We start from the raw sequence: 16,648 nt of genomic DNA, 5'->3' as shown, positions 1-16,648 counted from the left end.
ACAACAGTAGTCCAAGCAGCACTTGATGACATTAGAATACGTGATGAAAATATTGTCTTGATTTCCTGTTTCTAATTGTCATGCATGTGTATGTCACACATTCAGGCATAGTTGTGTGGAAGTCGGGCATGTAATCATGTGCAGTTGTATGGCACTCTCACATAGATTTTAGCATGTAAGTGTCTGAGAAGTAAGAACGAAGTTTGCTTATCTCTCGGGGGCATCACTTAGTATTGCCCATTCATGGGAGAAATGAAACGATCACAACATGTGAGGCAGGTGTTCATTCATCATGAAGTGACCCTCAACAGCTGATATTGTGGGTATCTTTTCCAGGCATGCAGTGGCTGCATCATCTCAGTTGGGGGTCAGATTCCAAACAATCTGGCAGTCCCTCTGTACAAGAACGGTGTCAAGATTATGGGCACGAGCCCTCTGCAGATCGACAGGGCCGAGGATCGCTCCATCTTCTCAGCTGTCTTGGATGAGCTGAACGTGGCTCAGGCACCCTGGAAGGCCGTTAACACTTTGGTAAGGAGAGAAACACGTGTCTCTTTTTAATGTTCGCTTTTGAAGAGTTGTAACCTGAATGTTAACTACTGCAGACGTTAACTGCAGGGCAGGCAGAAGGCACTTACGCTCAGTGACTTTACTTTAAAGTTGGTATATTTCCATGATTGCAGTTAAATGCAGGTTATAAATTGGTAAGAGTTTTCTCATTAAGATTCGAACAATGAAAAACGTTCAAATTATTTTTGAGTTTGATTGATATTTACAATTAGAAACTGGGAATTTTATATGTTTCAATGTCCAATTTACATTTTTTTTTTTTTTTAAAGATTTTATTTATTTATGTGACAGAGAGACAGCCAGAGAGAGAGGGAACACAGCAGGCGAGTGAGAGAGGAAGAAGCAGGCTCCCAGCAGAGGAGCCTGATGTGGGACTCGATCCCGGAACGCCGGGATCACGCCCTGAGCCGAAGGCAGACGCTTTAACGACTGCGCTACCCAGGCGCCCCCCAATTTACATTTTAATGGTGTCTTTTGAGAGAAAGAATAAAAAGAGTTGTGTTACCATTTGTTCTAAAGATGCCTTTCTGCAGTTCTATTGAGTATTTTAAACTATTCATGCACTTTTTTGTTGTTGTTTCTATTAATTAGAATGAGGCACTGGAATTTGCGAAGTCTGTGGGCTACCCCTGCTTGTTGAGACCTTCCTATGTTTTGAGGTAATATATTGTTTTCCCAAAGTAATGATTTAAAAATCAGGAGATACAGAACTGCATGCTGTATGCTAATAGCACTTGGCTTTGATGTGTAGTAATTTGTAAATCCGTCCACAACCCCCAAACCAAGATGGCCAGAGTGGGGACCTATGCATGATCCTTCAGCTTACCGCNNNNCTTTCAGAGGGTGGCAATAGGAGTCCATAGTCCTCCATCTTAGAAGCATGGCTTAGGGCACCTCGTTGCCAAACTGAGGGAGGATAGTTTTAAATTAGAGAAAAGAGCAATTTAAAAAACCCAAAAAACAAAATCAAAACAAACCTGGGCCATCTCTTTCCAGTATCTGTTTTCTAGTCAACAGAAATGGCAGCTTATCTCTTGACTGTTGTCAGCACCTTCCGATGATGCCTCTGGTTTGCATTTTTGAGTTTTTGAGATCACATTTTTTAATAGATGAGTTATAATGATGAGGGACAGGGACAGTGAGGACCTTTTACATTAAACTTTGAAACGAAGTTCTATCATCGAAGGAGAAGTGAATTATCACTTACTCTCTTCAGATGTTACCACATGTAAGAAACGACTTCACTGAGTAGGGGATAATAAGAGAAACACAATTTGCTGTGCACAATTTGAAAGTGTAAATGGAATTTGAGATGGGATCCTTTAAAATAATGAAAAATTTGAAATGAGGTGGAAAACTTTCCTTTTTATTTAAATGACATTTTGTGTAAATCACCGTCAAATAATACTGCTTCTTTGAGGTATTAATGTAAGTTAATTTAAACAGCACACAGACATTTAAGGGAGGGTTGCAGGAAGCAGCTTGGACTATTGTGCTTCCTTTCTCATCTCTGCAATCTGTCTCTTTGTTCCAGTTTCCTATGCCGTGAATTATAAATGGCATTGACTTAGCCTTCCTGTATTAAATAGATGAAGACATTGAAAGCTCCTTACGCAAAATTATGTAATAGAGTAGAAAAGGTAAAGAAAATGCCACTTTTTAAAAAGAAGTGGAAAGTAGAATTTTTTTCCTTTTTTCCCCTCCTCATATTCCTCCTTCTTTCTTCCCTTTCCCATCTCACGTTGAAAATATCAAAATTCAGCATAAACTGATAGCAGCATTCTTTCTCAAACAATTAATAAGAAGGACACAATTGAATACCTTTCAGTCAGATACTGAACATTATATTTGCAAATGTTACTAAAATTTTTATTCTTTTGTAACCTGGCTGGTAGTAGAATGACCTGCTTTGTCAGCAGACCTGTGGATTAAGATCAGCCATTGTCAATGACCTCTGAGGAAACAGGGTAGGAATAGCTAGATCCTGGGGCACGTGGGCGGATCAGTCGGTTAAGAGTCTGACTCTTGATTTTGGCTCAGGTCATGATCTCAGGGTCCTGAGATCAAGTCCTGTGTCAGGCTCCACACTTAGCAGGGAGTCTGCTTGAAATTCTCTCCCTCTGCCCTTCCCCACATGCTCTCTCCCTTTCTCTTTCTCTCTCAAATAAATAAATAAATCTTAAAAAAAAAAAAAAAAGAATAACTAGATCCTAGGATGCATCTTGTTAAGGTTTAAGAATTACCTGGAACCAGCAGAGTGAAAACACAAAATCGGAAGGGACAAACTTTGGGATACTGCTATCTCTATAGCTATGTGGTTCTCTTTGGACATAATCACAGCTCTCACCCCCAGTTTGGACGACTCTTTACTTTGGTTGATTGTGCTGGTGATTAAGTGGAGTAAAGACTCAATTTAGAAAAAAGCATCTTCTTACTCAGTCCAGACTGAAACTAGAGATTGCCTGAAACTGTTCTGGGAAGCAATCAAGTCTAATATGCTTTTCTTCCTAAGTGGTGAAAGAAATTTACCTGTCTTCCTCTTCTTTCCAGTGGCTCGGCCATGAATGTGGTATTCTCTGAGGATGAGATGAAAAAATTCCTGGAGGAGGCCACTAGAGTCTCTCAGGTAGTGTCCGATTTCCTCCTGGTGACTTTTACTTCTGTTAATGGCTACTTTATTTCATATGTTTTTCTTTTCACACTATGTCAGGATGTCCCCCCCCTTTTTTTCCTACTCAGTAGTCTCCTATATATGGGAATAAGAAAACTCAAATGCATTTAATTGTGGTTAGATCCTTAGTGTTAGTGGAAGAAGAAGACAAGTGTGTATTTGATCACAACATTGATCTGGTTTTAGACTCCAGGAGTTAGGCTGGATAAGCATCCTTGTCTGTTCATAAGTTAGATGTTGTTCAAGTTATCCCTGGGGTTCCCAGCCTCAAGGACTGCCTAACCAAGCTCATCATGTATCAATGAGGGCTTTCCTGGTTTTTAATTCTCACACTTGGAGAGACTTTGCCTCAGTCAACCCTGCAATTTTAATAGTAAACCCCTTTGCTCACCTATTGACTTTTTTTCATTTTGGTACATTCCATTTGTCAGTTAATAAAAATGCTTATAATTTTGTGGTGATTCAACCACCTTCCTCCATTGCCCTCAGCTTTTACTTTCTCCCTAGGTATTACCTCAGCGTGATCCATTTAAGATTTACCCAGTAAGGTTATTGATCTGCAGACCTTGTACTGTAAAGGATGAAAGTAATGTTTTCCTTTTAAAAGCTTTCAAAAGCTTGGGGTTTTGTTGTTGTTGTTGTTGTTGTTTTTTAAGAGAGAGAGAGAAAGCACAACTCATAGAGAAGAGTTTGATGTTAGGCAAGTGGAATTTGGAGGGAGCTAAAGAGTGAAGTCAGAAGCATTTCAGAGAAGAAGAAAGAGCGTGGACCGTTCCTGCTCATGAAGCCAGACATCCCTTCTGTATGGTGGTTGCTCCCCAGGACATTGAGTCAGTGAAGAGAGTGGATAAGGATAAAGGGTGAGAAAGACAAAGAGTGTAAAAAAAGAAAACCAAGTAGATTTTGAATTCCGTTTCTGTGTGAAAGTCAGCTAGCTGAGGAGGGAATGTCTCCAGTGGGCCAGTTTTTATTAATGTGGACTGGAGCAAGACACTGTCTTCTTCTCTATCTGACTTCCTGCCAAAGGTTCAGGCACACTCCCCTTTTGAAAAAACAGTAGTTAGACCCAGGGGTCTAACTGGGCTCCTGTAAGTGAGGAAACAGGTGTCCTCTCTTTTCTCTCTGGGACACTGGATCCCACATGGCCTCTACTCATAGAATAGTTTTAGGAATATATTTTTCTGCTTATATATGGATAGTAGAACTGCTACTGGACCAAAGTTTTATAATGGAGATGTCCTGAATGAGTACATTCTGATTCAAGTGTTTCCATCAAAATACAGCAGATTCTGGGATACTCAGTTCAGTGAATCTAGAATAAAATCAACCCCCATCAGTCATTCATCTATTTATGTATTCATTCATGTTTAGCACCTGCTATATAATGGCATTGTTCTCAGAATCAGGGGCTATACTCATACAAAGGGAGATACAGTCTGCTCTCACAGAGGACTCTCTTTACCAGGGATATCAGACTTCAAATAATTACAATGAAATATAATGAGCATTACAATAAGAAAATACAGGATGCTGAGGGTGAGTGTAAATGTATTGGGGTCCATCCATAAAGAAGGGCTTTTAAAATTAATTTAAAATGGTTGATTTAGAGTTAACTGGTTAAAAGGTTTACATTGTGGGTGTGAGTAGGAAGAAAGGACAGCACAGGTAAAGGTTCAAAGCTGAGAAAGTGAATGGAGTTTCTAGAAACCGATAAAATATTTAGTATATGGCTAGGACACTCCACATGGTGGAAGAGTAGATAGAGTAGGCAGGGAATCGATAAAGAGAACCTGGTCAGTTATAATGAGTTTGGGGCCAGACTGCATTCACGGAAAAAGATTAGGGGCTATTGCTATAGCTCAGGGTAGAGATGACAGCACCTTGGAGCAGAGTAATGATTGTAAAGATAAAAAAGATTACATGTATCCTAGAATATTTAGAATGTTCATTGAAGGCAATTAGTGAGTGCATGGAGGTAGAGGGTAAAAGAGTATCTGAAAAAGGATGACTCCTGAGCTTCTACCTTGGACAATTAGATGGATGGTGGGGTACCATTTATTAAAATTGGGAACATGAGAAGGAGAAATTTTAGAGATGGAAATCATATATTTAACTTTTGACCTTTTGTGTAAGGTGCCTGTGAGAAATCCAAGTGCAGATGCTTCAGAAGCAGTGGGTTATACAGATTTTAAATTGGGAATCGAGGTCATGGCTAGCCATAGAGATGTACATATAGTTTTGGAAATAAATAGCATACCATTTTAGTTAGAGTTTTGAGAATGGAAGCAATCACCAAGGAGAGAGTACAGAGGAAGAGGAATAGCTAAAACAGAGATGAGAGGGATACCAGCATTTAAGGGCTGAGTAGAGGGAAAAGAACCATGAAGGAGCCTGAAAAAGAAGCAGGAAAAGGTAGTTTATGGATATCAAAGGTAGAAAGTATTTTAAGAAGGCCAACAATGTATAATGTTGCAGGAATGTTGAAATTTATGAAGAAATTTTCTTTCTCAACATGGTTAAGGACTAGTTCATAGATTTGTTCAAATGGCCAGGATGGTGAATGCTGTCATTGCCCCACCAGATCCCTTTACCTGTGGAAGCACCTTCCCTAACTGTAGTGATAGCTGATAACACTTACCAGCTGTCTTTCTTCTCTGGGTAACTATTCTCAGTCAAATGCGAGCTTCATCAACAAGGAGGCAAGATCCCTCACCTCAGCACCACCCTCAAAACACTAGACAGTGAGTAAGCTTTGCCTCAAGGTGGGACTTACTCTGTGTTGTTCATCCTCTAGAGCCCTCTGTGGGGTAAAGCCAAATTCAGTCTCCATTGAGACCATAGACATACTAGCTTTTTCCTGTTGCACCATCCTACTTTTCCAACTCCATCCATAAATCACTGAACAAGGATCCCTGTCTCAGGCTTGGCTAGAGAAGCTAAGACAGCTGGTAAACTTTATTATTTTTTTTAAATCATGCTATTATCATTAAAATATAGAAAAAAATCCCATATAGATCTCAACACAACTCCAGTAAGCCTGCTGCAGTAAACATCAGATATTTAAAGAAGAGGGAACAGAGATGGAAAGGAATCTTTTTTTTTTTTCTTGGCTAATAAACTTGCATGTCCAGTAGGCTTTTGAGGAAAAGGGCATATGGAAATTTGCCTCATTTAATAGAAGAGAGATGCTTCTTTATGGCATAACACACTGGTTCTTTTGAATTTTCCACAAAATTCCTTTTGATTTCAAGTGTTCTACTAAAGGGGATAAGATATATTAAATTTAACACATGCATGAGATGAGCTCCATGACAGTGGCCAGAAGGGGCTTGTGTTCAGAGGAAAAGGAGATGTCTAGAGAAGGTTTAGAGAAGCAGGTAGATTTTGTGCCAGGTCTTGAAGTGCGAGTTGAGACTTGAATGAGAGAGCTGAGGAGAGAAAGTGGAGTGCGTGTGGGGGAGAGAGACATAGACACAGGGAAAAGCAGGGTCTGGTAAGAAAGCAAGTGGCGCGGGTTGCTAGTGGCCGGGGCTTCGAGGAGAAGAGATGCCTGAACCCTGAAGCTCTTCAGTCAACCGCTTCATTTCATCTGGAAAAAACAAGCAATGGTCCAGGTGTGGAGGGCATCACTGCACTGGCATGAAGGAGCTGAGCGTGGGGAGAACTTCGAGAAGGAAAAGGGGCTAAAACAGCAGAGAAAGGAAGGAAATTTTAAGATTAATAAAGAGAAATGCTGCAAATGCCATGCTTTAGAAATGGTTTAAGACATGTCGATTCCAAGGAATGGATTCCATCTTTGACCTAACAAAATCCAAACAAAATGAGATTCTCCTCCTAATTTCTTTCATAGTCTCCTGGAGAGAACTGACTTAACAAATTGCAGCTTGGAAAAGATGAGTGTAGGAAGGGAGAAAGAACTCGAACCAAGAAAAATATAGTTATAAATAAAATAGAGAGCTATTCATAACTCCCCCATTAGACCCTCTTTTTAGCCCCCTCTTTCCTCTCACTCACTTAAAGGTCTATATTTGACATTTCAGCACTCACATTCAGTTGACTGAGTACTCACGATTGAAGAAAGACCCTCTCTGCCTCACTGAGAGTGGAGAATGGCCTTGTTCTCACCCAACAAATTGGCTAATGAGTTTGTGTAGTGTGTTGAGCATTAAGGTCTTTGCAAGTATTACACTGGGATGTACTGAAGGTATGCAATTTTTACTTGACACTATATACACAATGTCAGCTAAGGACTCTGCGCTTCTGTTTTCCTTGATGACAGGAACACCCAGTGGTGCTGACAAAATTTATTGAGGGAGCCCGGGAAGTGGAAATGGATGCTGTTGGCAAAGATGGAAGAGTGAGTGCTTTATCCCCACCTCCCAGATCCCTGCCTTCCCATCATGTTTCTTTCTTTTCCCCGCCTTGGCAGTTTTGAAACACCCCAGATTAGAGGTCATGATTTCTACAAAACAGGTCTCTAAAAATAGTGGACGAGTTGCTCAGTCCAAAAAATTTTCAAATTCACTGACAACTTACTTGATGTGTCATGGGTATCATATATCCTGTGTGTCATACTGTTAGAATTTCTCTTTGATGATATTCAAAATTAATTATCATCCTGTACTCATCATTCTTCTTGAGTAGATTTTTCTCTCTCATTTTCTTTTGTCTGTGGGTTTCCTTTTGTGTTTCAATGGGTATTATGAAAACATCCAATACTTGTCTTTCTGAAGTTCCTAACTGAATCCCTACTTTTTCTCCTCTTGATTTCCCAGCCTCCACTGTTTTATTGCATTAATAAAGACAAAACTAAACAATGTAGGGTGGATAAGGATAATAACATAAAATTAGCTTACCAAATCACATCTTGTATTGCTCGTACAATGAATGCCTCCAACTTCAGGGAAAAATGAAAATGTGAAGAATGCTTTCCTTAGCTTACTAGTTGTATTAATAAGGCATTTATGATTTATCTTGAAATATAGGGAGTTTTGTTTTAGGGAGTCCGTGTCATTTTATTTCCTTTAATGAAAAATTTTAAAAAACTGTCCTTCATTTTCTACTTTGTAGATATTTCAAAACACTACTGAAAATGTTATCTTTTTGGCTTTTTTGTCTTCCAGGTTAACAGTTCAAAGTAAAGTTGCATTGAAGTAGGTGCCTGACAACTCTTTTTAAAATCTTCTCTTGGCCAGGTTATCTCCCATGCCATTTCTGAACATGTGGAAGACGCAGGTGTCCACTCAGGAGATGCCACTCTAATGCTGCCCACACAAACCGTCAGCCAAGGAGCCATTGAAAAGGTCATCATTGATCAAGAAAAGTGGAAGGGGCAAAAGCAAAGATAAAAACAATTTTTTTAACTAGGTAGCAATGTAGGACATGCCACAGGTGAAGTGTAATTATGAGGGGAACTTTCTTGCTCTGAGTCTGCTGGGTATTTTAGAGAAAACAATTTCCTTCCTGCCCTTTTGAGCCACTTGGTTGTATGCTAGTGTGGTGGTTCTTGAACCTTAGTGGTGGTAACAACCTGGGGAACTTGCTAAAATCTACAGATTGCTGGACTCCCTCCCCAGTTTCGGATTCAGTAGTTCTGAGCAGGGCCCCGAAATTTGCATTTTTGACAAGTTCCCAAGTGATGTTGTTGCTGTTGATCTGGGGACCCCATTTGGACAACAGTGCTGCAGATGATTCTAATGTTTGAGAGCCACTTAGGTGAGCAGCATATAAACCTATGCTTCTCAATTAGAAGCGGGTATACAGCAGGCACGTAGGAAACTTCTGGAACCTATGTTTTCAGTATCCACCTTTACCCTCATCTCAAACCAGCACTTTCTGATATGTCTCTTTCAACCTCTCTTTTGGAATCATTGCCTTAAAGACCTTCCCAAGAATGATGCCTCAGTATTCAGTATGCACTGCTAGGCAGTCTCAGAGACCATCATCTTAAATAATTCATGTGGATGTTCCTTTACTCTTTAGGTCTGTTAGGTCAGGCTTGGCTTTTTCAGTGAGCCTTACCAATAATCCTGCCATCCGAATCTAGGTAGGCCTGTCTGGCTGGCTGTACATTGGGCTGGATTCTGAAGGTCTTACCTTGTTCTAGATGTGAAGGTAGCAGGATATGTCGTAACACCAGCTGCCTAAGAGAACAACATCCCTGGATTTGAAGTGTGCTTTAGTTGATCACGTTGGTATAAATGACCTCAAGAACTCAGATTTTTCCAAATCTCTCAGAGTTTGATGTGCCGTGGACTCTACTCCCTTTTATAACCAATTAAGTTGCCGAATCACTCTTGTAAAAGTAATGAATGAGGAGCTCTTGTTTCCTGCTGTCAGAGGCCCCTCATTGTATGGGTACCTTCTGGCTCTGGTTGGATGTAGGGATTTGTATATATGACATGCAGAGCCTCCCGGCAAGGAAACATCATTTCTTTCTGACCATTATATCTACCCAGGTAGAGTCCAGGGCAGCAGAAAAGCACATCAAAGCAGTCTCTCTGGTCGCTTTGCAGTGCTGAGTCATTTCCGGGCCTGCTCTTCTCAGCAGTAGGTCATGCGGTCGATGGGAAGTTTGGACTGCTTCAGCACCTGGGCTGAAAGACTTCCATTTAGCCCTCCGAGTAAAACCAGAGTATACAACGGCAGGTAGATAGGGACATTTGGCAGAAAGATACTTTTGTAAAGTTATTTGTTCTTTTCCTTGCTAGTCTGTTATGAATATTTAGTACGTATTATTATTTTGTTGATAGATACCTGCTAGTGGCTTCTGTTGTTATTTTTCTTATTGCCATTATGACTGTTATTATTATTAGTGGAGGTGTAGCTCTCTGTCAAGAGTAATTAAAGAAATCTAAGTTTGAGGTGTTTTCTTTGCGTTTTCTCACCAAGGTATGCTCTTTAGCGCTGTGTCATTGTCCTTTTGATCTAGGTGAAGGATGCTACCCGGAAGATTGCAAAGGCTTTTGCCATCTCTGGCCCATTCAACGTCCAGTTTCTTGTCAAAGGAAATGATGTCTTGGTAAGAAATGCCAAGGTGCTTGAGAGGACAGCGTGCTGTGTTAGGTGATGTTGGTTTGCGTCCCTCTGGTAATCTTCTCTGTGAGCACAGACGGAGCAGCTGAGACTCCTGCAGCTGTTCGTGTCTGAGCGTGGGGTGTTGCACAGTACATAATGCCTGCCTTGTTTGAAGACAGAGGCCCTTGGTGGCACTGCCATGTCAGTCACAGTCATGTGAAGCACTCTGATCCACTGGAAGGAGGATCGCTGTCTGCCATCTGCAGTATAGTATAGATGTACACAACGTATGACTATTGTACCTCTTCAGATTACTTTATGATGGGTCACTATAGTGACTAGTAATCATACATTGTATACACTGAAGTTTTAGATACTATTTGCATACAAAAAACGTTAAATCGACTAAGCTAGTCTTAATTAATTTAGTCTATTTAATGTAACCAATCAGTAACCAGTATTGGTTCAGCAGCCTCTACTATGTGAAATCATGTGGTGGCAATAAAGTCGTATAAACCACAGTCTTTGCTCTCGAAGATACTCAGTTTGGTGAGGACTGGGAAGATGACTTTGTAGACAACTGTTAACATAAGTTAGAATATAATAGCTGCTGGGAGGAATGTACAAATACATGGTATTGGAGTCACAGAACAGAGAGAGCATATCTACAAGCGTGTGTGTGTGTGCGCGTGTACACATACATGTGCATGTGTGTGCCTGAGCATGTATTTGCGTGTCGTATGCCTGGTTTGGGGTGGGTTTCAAGGGAGATTTTGTATTTTAAGCTGGATCTTAAAGAATGACTGGGATTTTGATAAATAAAGGAAGGTAGAGAGCACATTACACATAGAACATCTAAGAGAAAATTCGGCACGTTTTAGGAGAGAACGACTAGCTCAGTTTAGCAAGATCATTTTTCTAGGGAAATAATGCAAGGCAAACTTGGAAAGTAAAATTGGGGTCAGGGAAACGGTACAAGATAACATAGATATATCGAGGCAAGAGAATAGGAAGCCTTCAAGGACCGGACTTTCATCTGATGGTCCGTGGAAACCCCATGAAGGCTTTTCGGTAGGGATGTGGCATTATCTGAGTTCTGCATTAAAATCTATCAGACATGTGTGGGGATGAAATTGTGGAAAGTGGATGGAAGAAAGTCAGAATTCAGAGATACCAACTAAAAAGAAACTGGTTAGCAAAAGTGCAAGCAGTGGGAGAGAAGGAAGGGGCTGGCAGAAGAAGAGCTGGCCCCAGTGACAAACAGCAAGAACTCAGGTGACAGCGAGACTATTAGTACGTTGTCACTGGCTCTCACCATCCTTTCACTTTTTTAAAATTTTGTTATCTGTCCAGGTGATTGAGTGCAACCTGAGAGCTTCTCGATCCTTCCCCTTTGTTTCCAAGACACTGGGGGTAGACTTCATTGATGTGGCCACCAAGGTGATGATTGGAGAGAGCATTGATGAGAAACCTCTTCCCACATTGGACCATCCCATAATTCCTGCTGACTATGTTGCAATTAAGGTAACATTTAAAAAAATCTATTAGTCATTTTTTTAAGTTTCAAGGAAATTAAAGGAACAGTTTTTCATCAAAAATAATCATGAGGGTCACCTGGGTAGCTCAGTTGGTTAAGCGTCTGCCTTTGGCTCAGGTCATGATCTCAGGGTCCTGGGATCAAGTCCTGCACTGGGCTTCTTGCTCATCAGAGAGCCTGCTTCTCCCTCTGCCTGCTGCTCCCCCTGCTTTTCTCTCTCTCTCACACACAAATAAATTAATAAAATCTTTAAAAAAATAATCTTGGGGGTGCCTGGCTGGCTCAGTCAGTAGTAGAGCATGTGACTTGATCTGGGGGTCATGAGTTCAAGCCCCACATTGGGGGCTTACTTGAAAAAACTTAAAAAAAAAAGTAAAAAAAGTTTTTTGATATTTCATGCACCTTCTAACTAAAGTGCTGGACTAGGGATTTATGATGTTTCCTTTGAATAATGCACAAAGGCACTTTATATGACTTTTTATCCATTTCAAAAATAACAAAAAAACATTTAGAATCACATAACTTCAAAACCAACTAGCTGAGTCAATTGTAAGCTATGTGCATGTGACTGATGCACGGTGGTGTCGGTTTAGTTGGTAAACAGAAATTCTGGATATACTTCGTTGAGATAAGGCTTGAATTGTGCCCCTTTGGAATTGTGCCAACACTTCAGGAATGCATGGATCTTGTAAAAGTGTTACCCTGCGGTGTCGCTTAAATTCTAACTACCTTGGCCACCTTGCTCAGATCCTATTTCTTCAGCAGCACAATTTTTCCACTTGAAGAGTTGAAATAGCGGCTGCTATTCACGGTGGTGCCATGAAGGAAATGACATTGATGGCACCTTTATGAAGACTGACCAGAAAAGTTTAAGATTTGCTCACTAATTTCCAATACAGATGTATATTTCTGATACTACCATAATCATAAAGCCATCGTGCTCTTCTCGCTGCCTCAGTATATCCATGCACAGAGTATAATTATGATCTTTAACTACTTCATGGGGCAAGCATGAGGATTCATGAGATACTATATAAATAAATTTGAATATTTTAGAGAAAGCATAAGATGGAATCAGTTTATATTGTGTGATGTATTTATGTGACATTATATATTTTGGATGCCTTCAAAAGATTTCCATTCCTATTTATACTCGTGACCTCAATCATAATTGTATTATAGCTGAGACTTTTATAGTGGAAGCTTTAAGTTAAAGCTATAAATAAAAAAAATTATCTATCTTATTTAACTTAATAATTTAGGATGACTTGGATTTTATAGGGCATTGAGATGGAATGTCACTTGTTATATTGGGGAAGGTGGCACTTTATTCCTTGAGACTACAATACAACATAAATTGTTAAAGCTTTCAGTGGGAATTATACATAGGTAAAAAAAATACATAGGATTTCTTTGTTTGAGACCAATATGCAGAAGGCCCTGAAAAATATTTTCCACTGGAAATTCTATGTACACATTTCAAATTCATGTTTCTGAATTCATAGACACAGAAATATATACACACATATATGTGTATGAAACAATAGCCAACTAAAAACAGTATTGATGGATAGATATGCATTTTTCAAAATGCACTGTATCTTCCAGTTTATTTCTTTCCTAGTTATCATTGTATATGAATCTTGACTTTTTGAAAAAGAACGACTTCTTTATAGTTAGTCTTAACATAGAGCTCGTGAGGTGGGTGGACATCCACAGATGAGAGCACAGAAAAGCGAGAGTGCAGAAATGTATGGTAACTTGACTAAGGATGACCTCATGAAATGACCCCGAGCTAGAACTCCCAGGATCACTTCGAAGGGTGCCAGGATCAAGGAAGAAGGGTCCACACTGGACAAACGGAGAGATGCGAGAAACAAGCATTTGGTTTTTCATGAATTGCACTGATAAAATAAATGAAAAAGAAATGCTCCTCTCTATGTTCTAGTTCACATGAAAGTTCTGGGCAAAAGTGTTCCCAAGCAGAATGTTTTTCAAAGCTTTTTAAGAGGTGTCAACAACAGTTTAATGTCTCAGAAGTCAGCTTACAGACAGACATTTCTGGCATGGTTGCCCGTTCCAAGTTCAAATGATCAGAAAAAGAAGAGGAATGTTTCCAAAGCCTACCAAGAAAAAAATGTGTTTGAACTCTGTGCTTGGGGAGACCAGTGCCCAGTAGACTTTGTTTGAAATCACTCCAATAAGAATATGTGTAGGCCAGATTAGAAACACTGGCCTAGACTGGTCACAGGGGCCCTATTTACAGAAATAATTTGTGATTATTTAACCCAAGTTTTTGGCCAAGAGCTCAAGAAATTCTTGGAACAGAGTTTTAAAGCTATTTTTCAAGTCAGATGCTTGAACCAAAGAGATTTTTTATGTGTCTACCATAGCCTAAATGAATCCTGTGAGAGATGGTTCACTAAATATATTTATCCTCTCTTATTCCTTTTATACCTTTCTCTCACATATTTTTCCTCCCCATTATTTCTGACAGGCTCCAATGTTTTCCTGGCCCCGGTTGAGGGATGCTGACCCCATTCTGCGTTGTGAGATGGCTTCCACCGGAGAGGTAACTAGTTAATGGTCCATGAACGCTTTCATTAAATCTACTTTGAAATCTATGGTTTTATGATCTGAGTATAATACAGTAAGTAAGTTATTAAGTATTAAGGGGGAACACAAACTTCTGTTATCAGAGTAAGTCTGAAAGGAGGATTAAGGATTTTGAACTAAAGAAAAATCTTATACTTTTGTGGACCAGAGTCTAAATTTTCACTTATATTTAACTTGTGAATCTAATGTATGTGTTCCTAATTCATTTCCACATTACACATTGAGAACAGCTTCCAAAATATTTCCTTAGAAGTCTAAGTAAATATCTCCTGGGTCTTTCTGCTTTATTTTCAGTTTTCATTTCAAGGTCTCTTTATAACAGCACTTCCCACCCCCACTCCCCTCAACCTCTTGCTACTGTGAAATTAAATCATTGGATTTTTACTAGCAGTATGTAGAATGACTGTACAGCATTAGAAAGATCATGGACCTAAACATTGTGGAATCTGCAGATAAATGCAAAATCCCCAAACAACTTTCAAAGCAACGTCAACCTCCTGGGGATTATCTGAAACCTATAATGGGATTGGCCACTGGATGTCCCTCTTCACTTGTATTGGAACTCTTGTCAGCTGAAGGTTTCTTTAAGAATGTGAACTGTGTTTCTTGTAGAGAGCTGTCAGATTCTAGAAAGTTCCCTACATGTCAGTGTCAGGACATTTTATGAATCACCCAGCCCTTGACAGACTTACTAGATACAACCTTCAGATTCTCATCAGTGCACATCAGAGTGGCAACATCGGACTGTGAGGCATCATTGTTTCCTCTTGCTATTAAGGAACACCTGAAAGGGGAAAATATTTAATTACAATAAATGTGTGATGTTTTATGTGGTTGCCTGGTTACAAGCAACATCTGTGATGAGAAGTCAAGTGAGACAGGAAGGCAGGCAGTGAGGAATAAATGGCTATCTTGTTTGTATTTGGATTGACGATTGCCTTCTCTTAGCTGCTTTGCTGCTGCTTTTAATTTAATAGGCGAGAAAACCTAGCTTTAAAACGAGGGGCCTACATTACGGTTCTCCGCTGTTTAAGGAAATGCTCTTCAGGTTCCACTTGATCTCGTGGTCACTTGGTAGCAGGGCTGTTTTCAGCATATCCAGGGTTCAGATCAGGGAGAGATCGGTTTTCCTTTGTGCTGTTTTCTCTAGTGTGGTAAACTTGTTTGCACTGCCTATGCCCATTCTGCCTCCAGACATACATTATTGGGGTTGTTGAAATATGAAAATATGAAGGAATTAGAAGCTCAGCTCACCTTTGTTGTGATATTTTTCAGAAGTATAGAGTTAATTCTTCTTCCATTATTAGAGTCATACTTCCAGGTGTCACTGAGTGTGATGTTACAAGATCTGTTTCATAACTGAAATCAGAATAATAATTCTAGCTTAGGTGAAATCTCTTTGAAGAGACATTGTCAGTGTTCAAATGGCTTGTTGTGGTGTTGAATAAACCTTTACCTTTTGATCTAGGTAAGGGCTATTTTATTTTTTTAGTGGCAAGGTGGGGATGTTAGTCCTGAGAGCTTACTGGACTATCTGACTGTTTTCTATGTTTTTTGTAGAAAACTGCTGAAACCTTCTGTGTGTTGTTGTATCTGCTTTTATGGTGGGATTGCCTGGTCCTGTCAGTAAAATTCGGGTTTCACTAACTGAGGTTGATATGACCTAGGCTAGTTGGCCATTAATGGACCAAAGAAAGCGCTCACTACAGAGTGAAAAGCAGCCCGTAACGGTGGTTGGCTGAAGGTCATAGTCATGAGAACGTCCCTTTCACAATAAGGGAGTCATTTGCTTAAAGAATGAATTTAGCCATCAGTGTTATTTACTATAATGGTGGTTCTGTACCTGTGCCAAATGATGACCTGCGTGGCAGGATCTGTTCCCATCATGCTCAAATAGACCACTCGTTCTACAGTTACGGGGGCCATTTGACTTGTCGTTATCTAGTAGCACAATTACCCTAGCTGAAACTTCTGTGTATTCCAACAGTATGTGATAGTTTGGAATGGGGTTTGTTGTTTTTGTTTTACATATGGCTGTGGTATTCAGAACTAGTAGCAGGGTATTTGGTTCATTTTATGAAAATTATTTAAAAGGAAAAAGGTCCTTGATATTTTCATGGATTTATTGAATTTCTCAGAAGGCTTTCTCATAAGCTGTACAGAATGACTCCTAACCAATTGATCAGCAGTTATGCATTTGTGCTACTGACCCATGAATTCACGCACTGTGGCATCGC

The 16,648-nt window shown here is 39.9% G+C and overlaps 1 protein-coding gene across 1 annotated transcript in view; it reads left to right on the top strand.

The window, feature by feature from the left end:
* Nucleotides 1–16,648, top strand: part of CPS1 (carbamoyl-phosphate synthase 1) — a 119,092-nt gene that overhangs the window by 89,772 nt on the left and 12,672 nt on the right. The window contains exons 26-33 of the mRNA XM_008687464.2: nt 337–531; nt 1,162–1,229; nt 3,121–3,196; nt 7,521–7,598; nt 8,437–8,544; nt 10,173–10,262; nt 11,612–11,782; nt 14,293–14,367. Of these exons, the coding sequence (XP_008685686.2) occupies nt 337–531; nt 1,162–1,229; nt 3,121–3,196; nt 7,521–7,598; nt 8,437–8,544; nt 10,173–10,262; nt 11,612–11,782; nt 14,293–14,367 (861 nt within the window). The remainder of the gene's footprint in view (nt 1–336; nt 532–1,161; nt 1,230–3,120; nt 3,197–7,520; nt 7,599–8,436; nt 8,545–10,172; nt 10,263–11,611; nt 11,783–14,292; nt 14,368–16,648) is intronic.

The sequence above is a fragment of the Ursus maritimus genome, unplaced genomic scaffold (genome assembly GCF_017311325.1).
Source record: "Ursus maritimus isolate PB19 unplaced genomic scaffold, ASM1731132v1 scaffold_1, whole genome shotgun sequence".
Lineage (NCBI taxonomy): Eukaryota > Metazoa > Chordata > Mammalia > Carnivora > Ursidae > Ursus > Ursus maritimus.
Note: the sequence above shows the minus strand (reverse complement) of the source record. Positions and strands in the feature narration are given on the sequence as shown.